This window comes from Taurulus bubalis (genome assembly GCF_910589615.1).
Source record: "Taurulus bubalis genome assembly, chromosome: 19".
Classification (NCBI taxonomy): domain Eukaryota; kingdom Metazoa; phylum Chordata; class Actinopteri; order Perciformes; family Cottidae; genus Taurulus; species Taurulus bubalis.
In genome coordinates, this window is record NC_136607.1 from 1729773 (window position 1) to 1753594 (window position 23822).

Below are 23822 nucleotides of genomic sequence, written 5' to 3' on the forward strand. Positions count from 1 at the left end.
TCACTTTGGGTTTCAAAAAAACTAAAAACCAAGACGACAACGGCCGAAACAACAAACTCTAGACACTAAAATGGAAGCCGGGGGGCTTCATGACGGCTCCGTCCTCTTTTACAGTCTCTGCGCTCAACTAACAGGACATTAAGAAACCCAGACAAACGTTGTGGATTGCAATATTTGATTTTAATATTTCTTTTGTACATTCTGGTGTGATTGGAGTTGCTAAAGAAAAGGTCAAAGTCATCAAAAAAGTCCGTCTCTGAGAACCACTACTTCATGGTCCCCAGAGGATCATATTGTGTTGAGTTGAGGGCTTTGGATATCAAATGTGAAGAAAAGAGAACGTGTCTCCAAGTTAAAGTAATCACTTCCATATTAGATGTCCTGGGAACATGAAGAAGAGATCTGCACCAACACACAGATGAACGTCCTCATCACGGGCAAAAGAAAAGCAACAAGGAAGGAATACACGAGGACAGTAGAGCTCCAATCAGGGGACGCGGACACGGGAGATGAAATGTTTGGAATTTAAGTGCAATAGAAGACCAGTCTTAGAACAAATAAAGGGACACACACACACACACACACACACACACACACACACGCACACACACACACACACACACAGTCATCGGGTCCTCTGGCTCAGCGGCTCCATCATCGCTCTTCAAACAAAGTCAACGTGACGACGAGCAACAGAAGGATCGTTTGAGTGAAAATATCAGCAACAGAATTGGCGAAAGAACCCTTTAAAACTACAGAATATACAGCTAGGTGTTCAAAAGTCCACATTCATAATTTAATAAGACATAAATGTTAGAAATGTAATAACTAAACAAAATGCAATACATGTTCACTTCATTGTGTAATAAGACCTGCATGTAATAATGCATTCATGATGGAATAACAACCAAGTGGATGTCTTTGTACAACAAATAAAAATAACTTATTTTATGCTTTCAAGCAAATCACACTCAAAAATAATTGTGAAAGATACAATTCATTCATTAATGATCTTTCATTGGAAAACTGCATCAAGATGAAGACATCTTTTGTTGATTATTAAATAATGCACGTGTTATTACATTTCAAAAAAATTACTCAAATCACAAAAATGTAATAATTTCTTGCATAATGCGGAGAAATGTATGAAATATTACGTTCAAGTTTTTTATTACGAACGCAGCAGATTATTACAAAATGTGGGCTATTACATAGTGAAGTGAAGATGCATTACTTTTTTTAGTTATTACACAAATCAGTGTTATTACACAGGGCTATTACAGGATTGCAGGTTCTTAAAAAACAAACAGTAGGAGGCAACACATGTTCACAGGGATTCATCATGAAGGCCAAAACAAAACCAAAATACTGCATGAAGCTACCAAAACCCCACGGGTGAGCCGACTGCATGATGGAGCTGCACCACGCGGCAGCATGGGGACGCTCTTCTTCTAGCGCTACAATAATGGTAGAAGTGACATCATTAGGACACCTGCTGCTGCAGAGCGGCACGCATCCCGACCAGGAAGCGGCTTTAAAGTCACACGTCCACACCGCCTGTGCTGAGCAGCGCTACGCTAACGGGCTAAGAGACAGGCGAGGAGAGGCGGCGGTGCAAAGAATGAGTGAATGAGTGAATGAGTGAAGATGGGCTGTTGGCATCTGAGGATCTCGAAGCAAGGCCAAGTTAGAGAGCGACTTCCTGGGTGGAACAGCAACAATAAATACAAAAAAACAACTGAAACTAATTCAGGCGATCATTAGACAAGTAGGGGAGAGTTCCAGTGTTGAGAAGAGGCCGTCCACTCGCCTTCTGTTCTGTTCTGTGTGTGTGTGTGTGTGTGTGTGTGTGTGTGTGTGTGTGTGTGTGTGTGTGTGTGTGTGTGTGTCATGATCATTCCTACACACTGGAATCAGGACCTTCCGTCACAGTGAATGACTCATCGTCTCCTCATGCACAACACGCTAACAGACCTGAATGCAGCACCTACACGATGTGTGGTTACTGGTGGTACTGGCAAGTGAAAATGACCAGTATCAACCACTGGGGGGAGCCAAGACCTTGAGCAACAGAGCCGCCGTACAAACGGTGGGCTGAGGGGTTCATTATCGTCGGTCAACAAAGCACCTTTAACGTTACTACAAGGAACTTGACCGTTTCATAACCAGTTCAAAGTTCCTTGTATTAGCTTTAGTGTGCAGGAGCAATACTGTAAGCAGCTAATGTTTATTAACAGAATGTAAAGTCACGCTTTGATTCTACGTTTGAGAGCAGGAAGTAGATCCAATGCGCCATGAAATGCAAAAGAAGGTCCTGCCGGTCGGGACAGAGCGGGGAACCTCAGGACATAATCACAGGGGTCAGTCAAACGTTTCCCACCTCCTCCGAAGGTCGTCCACCTTCTTCTTTGGGGGTGTGGCCGACTTGGCCATAGTCAGCAGATCCCCAAAGGGATCCTGAGTCTTCTGCCGGTCGCCCTCAGCGCGGAGCGGCTTTGCCGGTGCGGTCGCGGTCGTGGAGTCCGCCAGACTGGAGAGGGCGTGATTGCTGGCGGAGAAGTGAGGCAGAGAGGCGGCCGAGGAGGGGAAGGCCGACCGGAGCGGCCCGTAGCCGGGCGGCAGGGTCGAGCTGCCGGGCGAGTGTTGTCTGTAGAGACCCGGTAGTGCGGAGAAGGACTGCGGCTGCGAGTACGAGCCGGGCGGCGGCCCGTAGACGCCGCTGAAGGGATTCCCGATGACAGTCGACGAGTACCGCATGTGAGGGGAGGCGTGCTGCAGGGACTGGGCGAACGGGTTGAGCGACATGTGAGGATGCAGCGGGAAAGGAGGCAAGCCCTGCGGGTAGGACCGGGGCGGGAGAGTCGGTTTGCAGAACGACGACGGCGCTCCAATGTCTACGGCGTCACCGGGGGCCGAGCTGGTGAGCGGGTCCAGAAGGCTCATCAGGTCTATGCCGTCCTCAGCGGCCTTGGTGGGCTTCAGCAGGTCTCCGTCGGTGCTCATGCTCAGGGCGTGTCTGAACTCTTGCCCCCCCGACGTCGCCCCTCCTTCGCCAGCTGCCGCCGGTTTAGAGCGCAGCTGTGCGGCGGGCGGCGCCAGCACGGCGCCCAGCTCGGGCGTCTTCCTCCCGTGGGGACGTGGGATGGTAATGAACCCGTGGGCGGAAGGGTCCGGAGCGTCGGCGGCCGGGCCGGAGCTCTCCCGGCTCGGAGAGAGGGCTTCTGCGGGCGCGGGAGCTCTGCTGCAGGCGGGAGGCGCGCGAGCCGGTTGGGCGGCGGCGTCCTGGCCGACGCTCCACAGCTTGTTGTACGGGTTCGGCAGCTTGAGGCCCGGAAGCGTCCGCGAGTGTTCACCGACACTCAGGTCCATCCGCTGCAGACAAGTCATTCACAGGGTTATACACATTCTGACCAATGGATTTCCAGGACTTTTCACCAAATTTCCATGAAATCTGGGTGTAAACAGTAAAAAGTGAGTAAATGTAGTATTTAAACTAACAATGAGAATACAAAGCATACAGTAAACCTTAAATGACTCAAATGAATGAGACAATAGTTTGATTAAAAGAATAAACATTTATAAAAGCATATTCATTATTTCAAACTCAGCATAAATGAACGTCATGAACACATGAATATAACACATTTACATGACTTTTACTAAACTTTTTGGATATCTTTTTTTTTTTTTTCAAGGACTTTTCCAGGCCTGGAAATAACCATTTAAAAACTCCAAGACTTTTCCAGGTTTTCCATGAGCGTAAGAACCCTGAATTCAGACCTTTAAAGGATCACGCCAGTGGGTTTTCAAAATCAGCCCATTAAATGATATGTTCTCACAACTTATATTACTGATAACCATTTCCTAACTCATGCCTCCTTTCCTACATTGCCCAGTGACAGTGGTGCTAGATGAAGGTTGAGGAATCATCCTCATCGTCGTGGTGTTTTTTAGTCGACGTGAACATCTGGACCTGAAGTCTTTTTGGAAACAACCCCATTGAAGAACCCCCGGCTACATGACGACCTCTGACCTGGTAGGTGAACTTGGCTTGCAGCTCCTCCGTGTCTTTGGGAGTCCTCAGGTCCTCCAGACTCTTAGCCAAGGTGATGGGTTGGACGTCCGGCTCGTCCTGGCAGCCGAAGATGTCGCCCAGCAGGTTGACGTTGGAGAACTTCTCGTTTACCGGGCTGGGAGGGGCCGTGTGACTCTCGGCCCCGAAACCAGGATCCAGCCCTTCTATCAACTCGACCTCCTTCAGGGAGCGGTACGGCTGTGGCCTGCAGGGACAGGTAACATTCAGCTCTTTTCATGGCTACACTGTACCTTTGACCTTTTACCCCAAATAAAGATTCATCTTTACCCTGCAGTCTATGATGAAAGCCATGCGTATACCTACACCCTCCTACTTACTGTCTCTTACTGCCAACAAATCCATCATTTTATTATAGTCAACGTGGGCACTGTGGTTTATTTGGAGCCGAATAACTACCACACAACCAATGCACGACTACTTCTGTGTGACAAACGCTTGCTATAAAACTAGAGTGTCCAGCTGTTTTTAAATACAAGTATATCTTTGACATGTTTGCAGCTTCTATAGGAATAATGGGCTTGTGGTGGAGCGGTTTCAAAGTCCACGTAAAAGAGCAGCCATGGAGATGTACTGACAGTCTTCTGAACATATCTACTGAACGTCTCTGGATTTATTACAGGTTATGGGAGAAACCCAAACCATCTCTGCTAATTCATACTGATGGTTGACGCTGTGCATTCAGTCATTTGCATGTAGATGAACTAGATACAGCAGGCTTTGTATAAAGTCAGGTAGGTCTTTGCCTAGCGACTACTTCAAACACAAACGCATGCTCAACTCAAGCCATAATTCCCCTGTCTCTTATGTAAGTCATAATCTACTCCTTTACGATGTTAGTAACGTCCTGCACATGAAGCTTTAAAACACACACACACACACATTTCATTAGAAAGCAAAGAGAAGAGCTGAGAAAAGCTTAATAATTAGTGCAAAGCCAATCAGAGAGATGCGTACAGAGGAGACCACTCGAAAGGGACGGAGAAGAGAAAGCTGTCAGGAAACCCAGCGATGGAGTCATCGCCGTACTGGAGCTCGTCTCCGGACGAATCCTCGGAGAGAAAGACGGTGTAGTGGCGAGTAGGACGGAGAGAGCTACGGCGAGGAGAAGAAGACAACAGGAAGTTCACAGCTGGTTACATACATGTTAGAGAGGAGCAGGCGAAGGAGGAAAAGCAGGAAAAGGGATGAGTTTCAGTTGGAATGTTCATTAGGATCAGCATTCCATCATCCAAACCGCTTTTCCTATTCAGGGTCGGGGGCGCTGGAGCCGATCCCAGCTGACATCACCTGGACAGGTCGCCAGTTTAGTCTAATTAACCTGAGCTGCATGTCTTTGGACTGTGGGAGGAACCGGAGAACCGGAGGGAATAGAACGTGAAGTAAAGTGAAGCTGGTCAGCTCTGCTGAGAGACTGGGAGGCTCCTACTGGGAGGCTTCTACTGGGAGGCTCCTACTGGGAGGCTCCTACTGGGAGGCTCCTACTGAGAGGCTTCTACTGGGAGGCTCCTACTGGGAGGCTCCTACTGGGAGGCTTCTACTGGGAGGCTCCTACTGGGAGGCGTCCTACTGGGAGGCTCCTACTGGGAGGCTTCTACTGGGAGGCTTCTACTGGGAGGCTTCTACTGGGAGGCTCCTACTGGGAGGCTCCTACTGGGAGGCTCCTACTGGGAGGCTTCTACTGGGAGGCTTCTACTGGGAGGCTTCTACTGGGAGGCTCCTACTGGGAGGCTTCTACTGGGAGGCTTCTACTGGGAGGCTTCTACTGGGAGGCTTCTACTGGGAGGCAGCTGAAGGAAGTGTGAAACATCAACAGCTCACTTACGTTGCATGTCAGGGGACTCTAATAATTAAGCAACAACGGGAACTCGTGTTCAGAAGGTCAGCGCATGCTTCTAATGCTGCTCACCTCTCACTCAAAGACTCCCATCTGCAGTTTGTTGTTGTTTACTCCTCTATCTCACATCCCATGCATTGCTGTCTTCATATCCCAAAGTATTAGCATCTTGGACAGTGGGGTATATTGTATGTAATGGAGGAGTGCTTACTGGTCAATGCTGCTCTCCAGACTCACGTTGCTGCTCGGTCTCTTCAGCAGCACTGGGGTCCGCGCCTGTGGAGGAAAACAGACGTGATGGAAGGGAACGCGACTGGTTTAGCATCACCGAGACCACGGGAATATATCTACTGCGACGTCTGGAGACGCCTCATGGCAACGGAAAAATAACATTGTGGGAAAACCTGCAAGCGACAAACTGAAACTGTTCGATTGGCAGAGTGCAAAGAGTGAACACAGAAATAAAGTTAGAATAAAGTTTATTCGCTCCAAACCAGTTGACGGAAACCTTTTCTGGCACATTACTTGACAATTGCATAGAAACACGGCCAATGGTATAGTATCGCAAATAAAGGTCCATACATCCACATAGAAATCATATTTTATGTTTGTTTTGTCATTATGATTTTAAGCTAAATCATCTCAGTTTGAATGGTGCCAGTTTACTAGAATGTAAACAGATACAGGGTAAACAGTGCCACAGCATTATATGTATATGTCCGTAACATTATACTACCCTTTTACATGCCCAAAGCATTATGGGAACTGTAGTTACAAAAAAATAGCTGGCATAAATAGTATAGAATAATCGGAATAAATATAATTGTGCTCGACCAGTGTGTTCATGCATTCCAGTTCTGTAAAACTCCTCATAAACCCTCTTCCCCGCCACATTTCTGCCCACCTGTCCAAAGTGCACCGTGATTGGCCCGTCATCCAAGGCCCGCAGTGGCCCCTCCCTCCTGGCGGCGCCGGTGGAGGAGGGGAACCCCGCTGTGTCGTCGCCGTCGTCGATGACGGCTGACCCCGCTGAGGAGAAGCCGTTTTCTGTCTGCTCCTGCAGAGGAGGAGGAGGTTAACGCGGGAGGAAGGAGTGACGGCACTGCAAGGCTTCAGTTAGTCAGAGGAGCATTTAAAGCATCTTTTGTGAGGGACTCAACAACAACATCACCTTTAATGCTCAAGACTCAAACTCTCACATGTATTTGTATTTTTTTAATTTTGTTTATTTTGCAGGGACAATGCACACTAATCAACAGTAAAACTGGAAGTGAGCCAGAGAGACTAATCTGCTGTCTCTGGACAGATCTTTTTTTATGGCAGCCAGAAATTACAAAATAACACAATGCAACTAAGATCCGCCAATAGACAGACAGTAACGTATAGACTCAACTAATTCACATCAAAGCAACAAGTCTACCTACAGTTCATGCACATATAAAACACATCAACACTAAACAAGACTGTGCACTGACCACATCAGTGTTTACAGGAACAGCAAACAAGGATCCAGGATGTGTGTAGAACTACATACCTTCTGCTTCAGCCGGCTCTTCACTTCCTTGATACGCATCTTTGCGTGGTCCTTTGCCTGCCGACCAAACGAAGACAGATGCTTTTCAGTCTTGTTTCTAACTAACAAATCATTTTCTAATCTATAACAGAAGCAGGAGACGTGCTTACAAACTTGTAAACGGTCTTCATGGCTGGGTTCGCCCTGGTCTTCACCGTGTTGAAGATAGCCCCGCCTCCTTTCTGTCAGAACACATGGACACAGCGTCTGGTAGTGAGGACACATGACTGTACCACCCTGAGAACATCTGGTAGTGAGGACACATGACTGTACCACCCTGAGAACATCTGGTAGTGAGGACACATGACTGTACCACCCTGAGAACATCTGGTAGTGAGGACACATGACTGTACCACCCTGAGAACATCTGGTAGTGAGGACACATCCAACCCACATCCGTTTTAGTGTATATATATATATATATATATATATATATATATATATATATATATAGCTACAGTAAAGGTTTAAAGCCTGCTAGCAGCACATTGAGGCTGCTTTGTCCATTAAAGAACACTTTTAATGGAATGAACTATGATTTTTACGACCCTGAGGCTGCCCAGAAGTGGAGCTAAACAGTGAGATGTTTCCTGGTGAAGACCGTGCAGTTACTAGTCAAAAAGTAAAAGTACTTTACACCTAGTTGCAAAGTTACCTAGAAAACCGAAATAATAATAATAAAAAGGCAATGGACTAAGTGTGCATGGTTTCTGTGCATAATAATGTTTATCGGATGACTTAGATGTTGGATGGATAAATGTGCATTGACACCACTATGTTAGCAAGGTAAATGGCCATGAGAAATACCAAAACAAACATGCAATGTATTCTTAGAGTAATGCTCTGTCAGTGTGGGTGAGGTAGCTCACCTTCACAGTGAACAGCCACTGGTGGTAGGTCTTGTCACTGCCTGTGGGGATCACAACAACAAAAGGTCAGCAACAACTAGTGGGCATGCTGGGTAATTGCTGAGAAGGTCTTGGAAATCTACACTCGTAGAAATAAGTAAGGCTGACCTGAAGCAAAACATTGTGCATTACCCCCAAAAAGCCCATGAAGTATGGAACAGTAATCCCACATTATTCATTAAGATGAATTATCATGCGTTATGTTTACACATTTATTTATAGGCCGAATTATGAGAGAACTTTATGGGCCATCGCGATAATGTAGGTATTTCATTTTGGAACCAATTTAGTTTCAAGAGAAAGGAAAATCCTTGTCCTCCTCTCACATTAGACAATACATGCATGGTAAAGAACAATATTAGTAAATAATGTCTGCAGGTTGGAGAAGTTGTTTCTAGACGTGAGGATTATCTGAAGACGGAGCCAGCTGACGCTTTGATACCGATCACAAACTGAGTTGGATCCTGTTAGAAACACAGGAGCGTGGTGCTGTTTTAGTTGGTTTTCACCAAGAGAAAATACTTAATTAGTGAGATTTTGTTTTACTTTAGAAAAATGGTTAAAGCTCCCATCTATGCTCTCTCTTGGATATATTGATTTGTTTTTAGCAAATAACTATTTTACCAATTCCAATTGGTTTTATGTGAAGAAAAAAAAAGCCTTTTTCATGGACTGTATTCATCATCATCATCATCATCATGTCTCCTCCCTGTTTGAGTGATCCTCCTTTAAATGGATAAGCTGCACTCCCCTTCCATGCACATAGACCTGGTGAAGACAGTGATACACTAACTAACACCTCACGTCTGACTCACCTGCATACTCGCCCATGCTGATCTCCTCCTCAAAGATGTCACTGAAACCCTCTCCCGAGTTCAACAGGTCCAACCGGCCGTCAATGAACTGCAAAAGAACCGCAGCATGTATTAAGGATGGAAGAGGAGGGGGTGCAAGAGAGAGGGGTGTGTGTGTGTGTGTGTGTGTGTGTGTGTGTGTACCTGTTTGAAGAGCTGCAGCTGGATGGCGTTCTGGAGGAACTGCCTCATGGCACTGGAACGATGAGTCACGAAGGTTTCCTCATTAAATGTAATTGGCTCTCCCTACAAAGAGAGAACACTCCAGCTGTCACTCGATCACAACGTTGTGTATTCTGTGTGTAGCCCAGACAAAGTAGTCTACTTCAGTCAAGAGGACCGAGCACAGACGGTAGAAGTGGACGTCGTCACCGTGATGTCACCCATTGGTTTGGGGACTGTCGTTATGAAGCATCGCCATCTTGGATTACGGCGGTGCCCATCTTCAACGGAAGTGACCGTATTTGGAATGCGTAGAGACGCCGTACACGTCTCTGGTAGCGGCAGAGACCTGTCAATCACAGTAACCCCGCCCTAAAGTATATATACTGTCACTACATCACTTCTCCTCATTCCAAATATGGTAAAGTCCGTTCACTGGTTGCCAAAAAAAAAAACATGGCGACGGCCGTAATCCAAGATGGCGATGGCGAAATCTCCAAACTTGAGGCTTCAAAACAGTCCACAGACCCATGAGTGACGTCACCATGACTACGTCCACTCCTTATGAACAGTCCATGGTTGAATGCATACGTACATGCAGGCTGCTGTGAAGCAGTAACTTTGGGTTCAGCGTCTCTCTAAAAAGACCCTTTGTCTGTCACCGAGGTCAACGGGACGTAGAAAGAACGTCGATGCTTTTTCTAAAGGACTTAATTAGTGAAAGACGTTTTTTTTTAAATTTCTATTGGAAGCTCAGCATGAGTCACATCTACAGCTCTGACTTTAAGGCAGACAGATGGTGCTGTCCCTTCGTCTGGTTTAATAATAATAATGATTCCAATTCATACATCGCTTTTCAGGATACTCAAGTATCTTGTGAGAATGTTGTGGTCAACACGGGCAAACCCATGTGATCCCCTTCCCCGCTCATCATGCTGTCTGCGGTCTGCAGGATCTACTCACCGACTCGATCTGCAGAGCGTTCCTGTAGCTGCCGAACAGAGCCGCCTGGCTCCTGAGGAAGGCTCTGGCCACGCCGTCCCCGGTCGTTGTTGAAACCTTCCTCAAACGACTCTTTAGAGACGAGACCTGCGGGACGGGAAGACGCCATTTTAACCGTGAATACCGACGCCCACATTCAACAGACGCCGCGTGCAGCGGCTGCTCACCACGTCGCTGGGCAGGCTCTGGAGGTCGTCGTAGGGCGTTTCCAGGGTGTTCGTGTCCACGTTCAGGACCACCACGTCGTCCAGAGCCATGCCGCGAACTTTCTACACGAACAGAAACAACAGTCAACTGAAGGCACAACGCTGTGTGTTGGAGTCACATATTTTGTTTGATTATAAATCATGTTATATCATTTATTTGCATGATCTAAAGACGTTCCTTTGCCATATGAATGGATCTTATATCCATATTCGAAATAATGCTTTCTCTTTTGAATTATCTATATTAATCTGATGAGGATCAGCTGGTGTAAGAGGAAGGGGCGGGACCGAATCTCAGGTTTTATTTTCTCATGTGGAACGGGACTTCGGCACAGTCTTTGACCTCACGCTAGAACTCAAGTTAGACTTATGATTTTGTTTGTTCAATTCAACTGAAAATAAAATCGACGAAATGATGAAAATGGAATCAACGTCTCCAGAGTTATTATTGGACCCTTTTAACGTGCGAGTCAAGAAACAGAGTCCCGTAACGCGGCACAGGAGAGGACAAGAACAAGGAACAGGGAACAGGCTCGTAAGACGGGTGGAAACAAAACAATTTAAAGCTACAAAGTCATAAACACGTACCTCCATCAGACTGGAGTGCACTCCGATGAGGTAGGGCATTGGGGCGCTGACAAAAAAAGAGCCGGTTTTGTTAAACATGTATTCCTGAGATAACAACTGGGACAACTGGGAGTATTCTACTGAGCATGTCAGACGTGAAGCCCTGCTCATGTGATCAGTGCGGCGGCCGGCCTGGTGCTCACCAGCAGTAGTCCAGTAGATGCTGCGGCAGGACAGGAATGTAAACGTGCTGCCAGTGCATCGGGTACAACATGGCCGTCGACCCGTGGACGCAAGCGGTTAACTGGGGACAAACACATGAGGTCACGTCACTGCTCTACGTGCAGCTGCTTAAAGTTTCAAATGCAGTTCAGGAATTTAAAAAGAAACATCAAATGTTCTAATAAAATACATAAGCTTGTGTGTAATTGTTTAGGATTGCATCCAATCTTAAAGATCTATAATTTATTCCAATTATATCAAACGTAATGATGGCAAACTATGGAGCCCAGCATGCGTCATGAGAGAAGAGCATATATTGTTCTTTGTTAGAGCTCAATTAGCAAAACACAACATGAACACTGCACCCCATGATGATCACTTTTATTATAACTACTAGCCGCGTCACTCTATCAAAACATCCATTTACAAAAAGGATGTTTTGATATAGTTTTTCCTCCATTTACTTTAAATCATCCGGACCTTTCCTCCATCTTTGTATCCTTCGTTCCCCGTAGAGGCACGAGAGAAAAACATGTGTCTTCTTCAAGAGAGAAAGAGAAGTGCGCTTGTGAACGCAGAGGTTTGTTGTCGGTTTGGTCCACGACGTCACTAATTATAGTTTTGGGACTGTTTGTTGTTTGTTCACCAACATTGTCTCAGACCATTCAAATAAGTAGTGTGAATTTTGAAACTGGGCTGGTTCCCCTTTAGAGCAGAGTGTTGTGGATACACTTTGTTATCTTGAGCTTAAACTTGTTTTGTTTTTTAAGACATACAGCAAATTGCACATTCTAATATGGGAGCATGATCAACTTCATTTGTGTGAATGCTGTTTACTCTTTTGTTTGTTTTCCTCGCTCTCCTTGAGTTTGCCATCACAGTAAAACACAGAGGTGATTGTCATGAACTTATATGCAGGAGGAGACTATGACCAAGTGGACAACATAAAGTAACATAAATATTCACATTTCTCATGAAAACCTCATTTTGTCTGATATTTTGTTCAGATATCAATAGATGCACCGCCGGGTAACGGCTTATTAAAACCCAGGTGAAACAGCTCACACACTGGGACAACTCCAAACACATTACATTACACATTACACAGACATTATAAAGAAACTATTTTCCATAAACAGGTGTACTCATTGCTGAGACGTAAGGCCTTAGAAGAGAAGGAACAGAGGACTCTACTTACAGTGCTTAGCTTGCTACAGCAGATGAGGACTCGCCGTTCATAAAGCATACTAGCGTACAGATGAAGCATGTTATTGACATCTACTGCTACAAAGTACTCTGTTAGGTTTCTCTGCAAGGGTCAAACACAACAAGAGAAGAACACATGGGAGAGTTAGTTGTGAGGGTGAAGACCAGTGGTTCTCGTCATTACACTTTAGCATTCAGGAGCTTTTTCAGTTGACAACTAAACAGAAATACATTATTGAAATCTGGGCGGGTAAAAAGAATAATGCAATGAAAGTTCTCATTCCTCATCATTACATTAACTTTTTTTAGCTCAAACACAAGTCATAATATAATCTTGTATTGTGTTTTCATTAATTTTCTGTGCTTGCAGGCTGCAATGCTCAAGGCGACCGACACGATTAACTCACTTTAGTTGTTGCTAGTTCCTCATTTCTGGTCTGACAACACAGAGTAAGGAGTTGTTAGCTAACGTCTGACGCTGCACCTCAAAGTCAGAAAGTATTGAAGCTTCGATCTGCTCAGACACGCCCTGCAGCCGTTAGCTACCGTTAGCCACCGTTAGCTCTACACAAGCCACCTGTTGTCTTCGCCACCCCACAAGGCCCGCCTCTCAATTCAACCGATGCACATTGGCGGGAAAAAAACACCGCACATAACAGTGGGCTCTTTTCTGCCAAGTCAAAGGTTTTTCAACTTGAGGTGTTCAGGATGCTACTGCAAAACCAAGAGGTGCAGCAAGCGGAAAAAATATATACGCTCAACAACGCAAAATGGACTGTACTTGTACAGCACCGTTCTAGTCTTCCTTCAAACTGCCCTATTAACTATTAGGAAGTGTACGATCCATGCTTTTGTTAAGCTAACGTTAACACTAACTGGTTCGGTGGTTGCCTAGGGAAAGACATTTTAAAAAAGGGAGCACTAGTCGATCGTTTATTCAAGGTTTAGCAAGTCCTTATTGCACAAACTTCCTGGATATAATATTGGCAATGGAAGCAAGTATGACATATTAGCCGTTTCAGATTAATGTACCAGACTAACGATGTATGACAGATGTGTTCCTGCAGTGCATGCAGGCAATGCTTCGCTCAAAACGAGGCAGTATTGATCTTAGAGCCATAAAAATGCTCCCACAACTCATTTAACAGCCATGAGCACGCGGTCTGAAACGGTCTGACTTTGAAATGAGCGGTTCTTCTAAACCCGGCGCCGTGTTAAAACCTTGTTGGAGCCAACAGCTAACTGCTCACACTGAGCTCACTGATACAAATCACTTGTATTAACAGCGAGTTTCTCCTTAGTCAAAAGTAAGGGGGTTTGATTGGGAAGTCTTTTTTGACAACACTCACGTTCTCAGGTATGCTGGGGAGTTCCCTTGTGTCAGGCACAGTGAAGAAGGAATGCTGGAGCAAACAAAACAGGAGTCAGTGCCGGTTTGGTACAGAGACGTAAAAGCACAAGTTGCACTCAGTCGGAGGCGATGAGGGGAAGCCGGACTCACCACACCGAGATGAACGGGGACCCCGGGCTCTGGGATGGGGAGCGTGTGCAGGGACACCAGGAACTCTTGCCATTGGCTTTCCTGAAACATTCGGACCATTCAAAAGCCACTAAAAGGTCATGGAACAAACACGTTTCTTGTGTCACGCATGAAGCGCAGACACACAGCTGCAAAGTCAAATGAGTCCGTTTGGAAGGCAAACTGACAGGATAATTACTGCAGAGTCATGTGAGGAATCTGGATTTGTCCGCATTAGGGGTGTCGCGATACACCAGTGTTGACGCTAATATATTGATATCATAATAATACACATGATCAAATTGTATGAATAACCCAGCGGCTCTTATATCATCTTATAAAACAGCTATCAACTCCAATTAATTTGCACTTTCAGTATCACTTTATAACTAGGGTTGGGTACCGAGAACCGGTGCCAGTATGGTCCAACACGTCCGGTACCTACCGGACCGAAAAGCAACGCAGATTTCGGTGATTCCTTCCGGTGCCTGAGCCAATTTAATGCTTTTTTTTTTAACCTACTCTGTAAAGTTGCACGGTATATAGATACTAAAAAGGTAGCGCGGTGCCCGCACGCTAAAAACGATTATTAAAATAGCGGATCAGAGCACACTGCTGCTCTGCTCTCTGTCTGCCTGCACGCAGAGTGGGGCGGGGCTCCAGGGGGCGGGGCTTTTAGCGCTCACACACACAGCGCGCACACAGAGATCGCTGGAGACACGAGCACGAGCTTTTGAACGTCCGTCCTCAGCTTGATGGAACAAATCTCTCCAGTTGATATTAATGATGACGTGTAGTCCAGTAAAGCAGCAGTTTTAGGATCCAACAGAGTCTGAGTTCTGTTGCACACGGTCCCATCAGGCCATGACGCTTGTCTGTTCTTTTTTAAATATATATTTTTATAGTTTGAAGGTAAAAGGTTTGAAGCTGTAGTTTGAAGCGTGTTTTGTATGTACTTATTTATTTATATCTATAGTATACTTTAAACAGTTCATAATATTGTTCAATTTGAAGAAAAAAAAATTGCCTTGGCAATAAAAAAGTATCGGTTTAGGCACCGTTTAGGCACCGGTATCGTTTTAAAAGTATCGGTTTAGCACCGGTATCGGAAAAAACCCAAACGATACCCATCCCTATTTATAACGAATGAAAACACACAAATAATGTAAAGAGCGAAATAATATTATCAATGTAACGTTAACCTGGAATAAAATACATATTTATTGGGAATGTTGTTATTAATATGTCAATAGAAATATATATATATATATATATATATATATATATATATATATATATATATATAACTTGGAATGTGTGTATAACTTTCAAATTGGCATACTTCATGCTTTGTTTTACAAAAGCTCCCATCAGACCGTGGTGATGTCACAGCTCGGCTAACAGCGCCCCCTAGCTGTGATGTAATGACAACATACCACGGCCTGAAGTGAGCTATTAATTCATTATACACAGATATGGTTACAGACTCGCTCCCCACCTCTACACTCGAACCTCAACTTTACTTAATTTTGTCAAAGAAAGAGACAAAACGCACTTAACTAAATTAAAGATCTCTTTTCTGGGTGAAAACTGGAGCTCAAAAGCTAAACACTGATGACAGCTGACGCTTTCAGTGAAGAAGTCCATAAATCTGACAGACCGCAGCGTTCCATAACAGGACTCACCTGGCCTTTGATGGTGTAGTCAGCGAGGATATTTAGCAGCTTGTAGAAGACCTCGAACCAGGGCAGGTAGCTGAGGACCAAAACAGGGTCAGCCACTATGATGGTCGTGGAAACGCTTTTCATACTTCAATCAACATCCTGAATGATTGTTTTATTCATTTGTACCCGTTTTAAATACCAATACATTCCCACAGCCAGAATGGATTGCTTGTAATCAGCATTTACACTTTTGATTCTGAAGAGACACTTACACACACTTACACACACACACACACACACACACACACACACACACACACACACACACACACACACACACACACACACACACACACACACACACACACACACACACACACACACACACACACCTGACAATGCAGTAGCAGGTGTGAGCTCCTGAGGAGAGCCGACAGAAGCCGAATCTCTGTTTGCTCTCGATGTCGGTCAACACGAATGTGAAGTTCTGGCCGACTTGGTTCACCGTCAGGCTGCAGGTGAGAGAGGTTAGGACGGGGGAGAGAGAGAGTTAGAGGGAGTTAGAGAGAAAGAGATGGAGAGAGAGACTTAGAATTTAAAAAAGTGTTTCTAAACAACCACAACAAAAGACACAAGCATTACTGCCATAGGTTGTGTGCCTCAACCAGTCGGTCATGTCGCAGTTTACATCCATGTCTGTCCAACATGTCATGCTGTATTGAAGAAGACTTGAAACTAGAGATTGAGACATAAACTCATGTTTACAAAGTTAAAAATAAATCATCCATCCATCCATTATCAGCCGCTTATCCGGGGTCGGGTCGCGGTGGCAGCAGGTCCATCAGGCCGACCCAGGCTTCCCTCTCACCCGCAACACCTTCCAGCTCATTCTGGGGGATCCCGAGGCGTTCCAAGGCCAGCCGGGAGATATTATCCCTCCAGCGTGTCCTCGGTCTTCCCCGGGGTCTCCTGCCAGTTGGACGTGCCTGGAAAACCTCTAATGGGAGGCGTCCAGGAGGCATCCTGACTAGATGCTGAACCACCTCAGCTGACTCCTTTCCACACGAAGGAGCAGCGACTCGACTCTAAGCTCCTCCTGATGTCCGAGCTCCTTACCCTATCTCTAAGGCTGAGCCCGAAATACAATATTATTATAAATACAACTAGAGTCGCCGCCCCCTGCTGGACACTAGAGAGAGTGGCCTCACTCGTCAGAGCCACCTGGTTATGGCCAAAAAAGGGTTTTGTGAGGTCCCCGTGACCTTTGACCCCAACATTCTAAACAGGTCATCCTTGAGTGGACATTAGTGCCAGATGTAATTAAATCCCCTCCAGATGCCCCTGAGGCATCACGTTCACGAGCATGGAAAGGACATATGGATTCACAACCAGACAACATAATGCATGCTGCTATGGCTGTCGCTGAAGCATAAAAATACTGAGCAACTCAAAAAAACAACAAATAAACAACCACAAAACCTGATTGTACAAGAAAGAAAAGAGACAAAGCTGCATCATCCCGTCCAACCGGTCAGAGCGAGAGGCCTCCAGTCTCCCTACCAATCTGTAGGAGGCATGCTCTACTGTAAGAGGAGCCCACTCCCTGGATCTGGTGCCTCTTGGTCAACAAAATGGTCGGTATGGCCACCCCTGTTGTAAAATAACTGTATGTTAAAACGTGTGTGTGTGTGTGTGTGTGTGTGTACCTGTCCATGTTGAAGGGGAAGCAGAACTTGGGCACAGTCTTAAGAGTCTCCTGTAGGACCCAGATGACAGATAAATTCACATTACATGGATCATCAATACGCAATAATAATGTTCCATTGCAAGGGAGAGACGTTCAAGGGGCTGATGGAAGGATGCAGTGCGGAGGAACTGAGATTGAGGGGGGAAAGAGCAAAGCACACAAAGTAACCAGAGAAAGATGGTTTCCAGGTTACCCAAGGTTCCCATCTCATGAATACAATGCGGTACACATCAGTGCATTGATTAGAGTTCAGCCTGTGCACAACATACGAGAAGCAGAAAGGAGAAAGAACTACGGGAGAAAAAGAAACCGACGACTAAGTGAGACAGAAAGCAAAAGGAAGCACAGAATATTAGTGTCAAACCTGGTCTGTGTAGTCTTCAGGGAACTGCCTCCGCACCTCCGGCCCTGTTGGACATGGACACACATGAAGTGAACACAACGAGTCGCAATGGGAGTCTTAATCTTTAAAGAAATGATCAGCCGACCGCCTCACGTCTGAGTGTGTCCCTTCTCCCGTTTCAACAGGATACCGATCACTGGATAAACATCATCGTCTATAATCTAATATGAATTCAGCCAGTAACATGAACATGCTGTTGCATGCTCTCTCCAGCAGGTGGACTGAAACATGCCGAGGGCTGCAGAAGGTTTGTAGACATGCAAGGAACAGGAGAAGCTGACTCTGCAAGACACAACTTGATTGTAATCCTGGTGTTTTTGAGAGAGGAAATGAATACAACTGTATTTTTCACGGCCGGTTATTAATTTAACTGGCCGTTAAAAGACCTGAGTGGACGTGTGAAGCTGTTCTGTTCAAGACTTAAAAGCTTCCTGAATTTAGGGACAGTGGAGCCGGTCCGAAAGAGGCTTTGTTTGCACAGAGATGGATGTGGCATCTTAACACTCAACAGGAAATGATGAGGCACGAGAAGAAGGGATTCTTAGAAACACAGCCGTCGTCTCTCCTCAGTATCCAGGAAACCGGTGACATATTGCAGATTAAACTGTATTTTTAAAGACGAGATACATCATCATTTAGCATTTAGCTCTAAACCAACTTGACATATGAACCCATAACAATTAGTGAACTGTTTGAATGCGTGTGAATTACAAGCAAATTCCCTTTAATCTGCTCAGACTGAATACTATAATATTCGATTGAATACTTATGAGGTTTAAAGAGGTCAATTTATACTATTTTAAAATGTGTTTCTCAGGACAATGGCCTCTTGTGGGAATGATCTGTGTAACATGTCTGCAGGTGTGGAGCCCCGATGTCTCATCAATACTTCATCAGCAGCGAGCGGTCAGGGACTCACCGGAGCTGCTGTGTGAGCCGGGATGGGCGACCTCCAGAAACACCTCAAAGGTGGACTCTGGGTTCTCCCTGGAACAGAAGCCATTATTAGCATTGAGCTCTTTGTGTGTCATGTACACAGTAAGTATATTTACCACGTAATATAGAGAGGAAAAAGAGTTTATTTCAGAGCTTACTGTTTGGAATAAAAGAAGCTGTACTCAGTTTGTGTCACCTTCAAAACAAACAATGCTAATCTCTTGAAATATTTATTTTGACGGAAAAGTGTTTCACTTTTCATTCTTTTGATGAGGTTTTTATTGAATTTAACGTAAAGTTGTGTTTGTTAGGGACGCTGGTTAACTGATGACTGCTTGTGATGCAGGTGTCCTAATGAATGATGGAGCTCCCTTTGGACCAATCGGTGACCACAAACCACAAACCAGTGTATTCACAAGTCCAGACGGTGGAATATGAACCAGGGGAAGATGACTATTACTCAAACTTTACATCTCAGCCAGGTTCATTACCAGCAACTTGATGTTCATTTCACCTTCATACACCTCTCCAAGTTACCAATGGGAATGGGATACGTCCTCTCCTTAAGGAGACTTGGAGAGGTGTATCTGTCTCCTTAAGGAGACTTGGAGAGCTGCATCCGTCTCCTTAAGGAGACTTGGAGAGGTGCATCCGTCTCCTTAAGGAGACTTGGAGAGCTGCATCCGTCTCCTTAAGGAGACTTGGAGAGGTGTATCCATCTCCTTAAGGAGACTTGGAGAGGTGTATCCGTCTCCTTAAGGAGACTTGGAGAGCTGTATCCGTCTCCTTAAGGAGAGCTGCATCTGTCTCCTTAAGGAGACGTGTATCCGTCTCCTTAAGGACTTACTGTATATCAGTCCATCAATATCCCCCCTGATGTTACTTTAATTTAATTCAATTCATAACCAAGAGCGACAGCGTTGATCTCCATGTCAGCGACCACCGATCCAATATGCGCCGTCTCAAACGTCTGCTACAGATTCACTGACCCGAAGCCTTTTAGCCCCATATTTAGAAGCAAGACAAAAAAAGGTCCTGGAAGTTGGAACGATGACATTTCATCCTGTTGCAGATCGAGTGAATCCGTCATCTTTTCCATAAAGTCTTGACGCAGATCTTTTTTGTTTTTCTGAAGTCAGCCAGCTGCATTCGTCTTGAAGGTATTTTGCACACGTTCAGTTCCAGCCGCGTGGGACCGGCCTGCCGCTGTCCTTTCAGCACCACAGCTCTCTGACTGCCGGCCGACGAGAGGTGAGGAGGAGCAGACGAGGCTTTCAGAGGAACACTGCTTCAGTGCCAAGCGTCTTTTAACTAATCACGAGAGGCTTCATCTAACCTGGACCATCAGTGAGGGACGGAGGTTGAATTTAGGAAACGGGTCACACTAGATTGAGTTACTTGCTGTAGCCAGGATTTAAGAAATATATAGTTTATAATAACAAATTGAAAGAATAAGATTATGTTCTTCTTATTGCTTCTGTCCATCCGGGGAGAGGGATCCTCCTCTGTTGCTTTACTATCTTTATTTAGGGAGTTTTTCCTGATCCGATGTGAGGTCCCGGGACAGAATGTGTAAATGTGTATTTGTGATGTTGGGCTATACAAAATAAACTGAATTGAATGTTATTTCACACTCCAGAAAATATTATGGTGGTGAAATACTGAGGCCTCCACACACACACACACACACACACACACACACACACACACACACACAGCCTCAAACCCCCACTGTGTCATTATGGAACAGAAACGGCTCCCCGTGTTGCGTTAAACTCCCTAAAAATCAGCCGAAACCACACAAAAGACATGACCTCTGGGTCCGCGGTGGCAGCGCCTCCTCAACAGAACCAGCTAAGAGGTGGCTCCTGGTCCGAGGGCGTCTCAGACACATCCAATAACACGTATGCTGATGCTTAAGAATGCAACGCTGGCTTATTGTTGACCACCGAAAGAAACAGACACACTGGTTCCCGGTGGGTGGGGGTGGGTGTGTTGGGACATCAGCCACTCCCTGAACATCCTGCTGACAAGCAAGTCTACAAAAACTGCTTGAACTGTCCCCTGAATGAGGAAGCCCAAAAAGATCTTTTTTACCGGATTATATTCAGGGGTATTGTGGCCGTAAAGATGTGACACTGAAAGACCCACTGCATGTCTGATAGTCGTGTCTCTGTTAGTGTGTGTCTGTGTGTACATGAAGGTAAATACACTGTATAGGAACAATAGTAGTTTGCCCGTTTCTTGAACGTGTGTCCCGTAGTTTACTGTAAGTTGCACCACAGATGCATATCATCGGAAAGGACGAGGCTACACCGAGCAACGGCTCCCGGTGCTACGGGTTAATGAGCGACCGTGTTACCCGGCGACGTTTCATCCGAACGCGTCCGTTGTTGTCGTAGTTACAGACAGCCGTATCGAGAATGCCGCGTTAAACATTGTTAATACAGTGTCAAACCCTCTCATATTAGGTACTAATATATCATATATAAATTAAATAGTGCGGCATTCGCGAGGGCAGCTACGTGTTTTCTTCCTATTGTCAAACGGCTGTCTCTGTAACTACGACAACAACGGACGCGTTCGGATGAAAAGTCGCCAGTTAACACGGTCGCTCATTAAACCGTTACACCCGCGACATGTCTCCGTCAAGCCGTGACATGAAGCGTAGAAGACGGCACGCGACCCGTTCCTCTTCTCCACTTTGGTGCTGGACACTGGCCACTAGTTTCTGGAGGCTGGAACTCGTGTAAACACGGCGTCCAGCCTCCAGAAACACCGGAAAGACATCTTTTGACCAGGTAGCTCCGTGTTAGCATCAAGCTAACGTCTCGTGAACGACCAGCAGCCGTGAAGCCCCTCAGGAGGACACTTGGCATGCTTTGTTTTTCCGCTCCGTTAACTGTTTTTAGCCCGTGTCGCAACAAGTCAGGGCCTCGTACGGGTCTCTCTCTGCCTCAATGACGGGCTGGAACAAAGCTAACGCCGCAGCGGAACAACAACAGCAGCAGCTCCGGGCGGACCGGCGGTCTTACTTGATTCGGGACCCCATCCTCGTTGCTCGCTCCGCCGGCGTTGTCGGGCAGCGGCTCGCGGTGCACGGACGCGTCTGGTCCCGAGGTGTCTTCTCTTTTTTCTTCAGATGCTAACCTGGCTGTCACACGGCGCTGTGCAACGCCGTGGTCCGTTACGACACACGCGTAGATCACGCTCTGCGCCGCGCTGCATTCTGGGGCTTGTAGTTTGTGGAGAAGCTGGGTAGTCACGCGGAACAATCAAGTCAAAAAAGTCATGTAAATGTGTTATATTCATGTGTTCATGTCGTTCATTTACGCTGAGTTTGAAATAATGAATATGCTTTTAAAAGAAAGACGCTCAAAATATAAGCAGGCATACACAGGCGTATGTTTATTCTTTTAATCAAACTATTGTTTCATTCATTTGTGTCATTTAAGGTTTACTGTATGCTTTGTATTCTTATTGTTAATTTAAATACTACATTTACTCAATTTTTACTGTTTACACCGAGATTTCACTAAATGTTTGTAATGGACATTTGGTTTAAAGTCATGGAATCCATTGGTCAGAATGTGAGATGAATGTTGCTCTATTACCATTATTGGAGGAAATGCAGGCTTAACAATAATTAGACTAATAATATATGACTCAAGATTTAAACTTTTGTCTGAGCATGGAGGTCCTGCATGTTACTAGTTTTTGTTTGTCTGATTTGGTTAGAATATCGACTGAGAAATGGGCTAATGCTAGCCAATGTGTACTATTTTATATTTCTGTGAATGTTACGAATTATATGCATGGACGCAAAACAAAACAAACCAGATATTATAGTTACTACTGTACATGCATAGGGAATTCCTTTGATGTTCAAAGTAGGGTCCGGGGCCCCCCAGGGATCCCTGAGGACAATCATTTATTTATTTTCATTATAATTCCATCCATAAGTAACACAATAGAGATAAATAGATAGATACTTTATTAATCCTGCAAGGGGAGCAGCATCTTATACAAACTATTACAGCAATATTAAATATCCCGTAGTGCTTTCAGGGCTTTGTCATCGTCACATGACAATATAGGTTGAAAGGGTCCTTCATGGTTCACTGGGTCAGAACTGTGACTCTGCCCAAGGGTCAGATTAGGAATTGTAGTTTATTCAGTGGCAACATTTAAACTGTTGAGCAGGTCAGTTTGGTTTGCTCTTGTTGGATTTGAATTGGATCTGAAATAGTCATAGCTCAGGATGAATATTCAGGAATTTGTTGTGTAATTTGTTACACGGTCACAGACGTGTGGAGGCAGCAACAGTGGTGCCATCGACGCAGAGGGAGAAGTTGTGGTGCGATTCGCTAAGTGATTTGGGGTCGATGATGAGGATTTCAGATTTGTCGCTGTTGAGTTTGAGGACGTTGGTTTGCATCCAGGTCTTCATATCTGTGAGGCCGTCGCTGATGGTGGAGTAGGTGGTGGGTGTGATGGAGTTGGTCGGTAGTTGTTGAGGATTTTTTGAGGATCGGTGTGACTGAGGCGAGTTTGAGCGTAAGGGGGCGGAGCCAGTAGACAGGGAGGAGGAGCCATTAGAGAGAGAGAGAGAGAGGGAGGAGGAGCCAGTAGAGAGGGAGGAGGAGCCAACAGACAGGGAGGAATTGATGACAGAGGGGAGGAGCCAGTAGATAGGGAGGAGGAGCCAGTAGAGAGGGAGGAATTGATGACAGAGAGGAGGAGCCAGTAGAGAGGGAGGAGGAGCCAACAGACAGGGAGGAATTTATGACAGAGGGGAGGAGCCAGTAGAGAGGGAGGAGGAGCCAACATACAGAGAGGAGGAGCCAACAGACAGGAAGGAATTGATGACAGAGGGGAGGAGCCAGTAGAGAGGAGGAGCCAGTAGAGAGGAGGAGTCAGTAG

General features: G+C 45.6%; 1 protein-coding gene across 1 annotated transcript; it reads right to left on the reverse strand.

Moving 5' to 3' along the window:
• Positions 1 to 2222: 2222 nt before the first annotated feature.
• On the reverse strand, positions 2223 to 21951 carry dennd1a (DENN/MADD domain containing 1A; the record flags this gene model as incomplete). Its single annotated transcript, XM_079235569.1, has 23 exons — positions 2223 to 3372; positions 4034 to 4280; positions 5051 to 5188; positions 6142 to 6206; positions 6835 to 6987; positions 7465 to 7521; positions 7614 to 7685; positions 8373 to 8413; positions 9227 to 9314; positions 9410 to 9511; positions 10391 to 10516; positions 10597 to 10698; positions 11224 to 11269; positions 11406 to 11506; positions 12623 to 12733; positions 13980 to 14033; positions 14132 to 14212; positions 15835 to 15904; positions 16206 to 16325; positions 17520 to 17569; positions 17925 to 17968; positions 18883 to 18950; positions 21935 to 21951. 23 exons carry the CDS (start codon positions 21949 to 21951, stop codon positions 2362 to 2364), a joined length of 2964 nt encoding a protein of 987 aa, XP_079091695.1. The 3' UTR covers positions 2223 to 2361.
• Positions 21952 to 23822: the final 1871 nt, after the last annotated feature.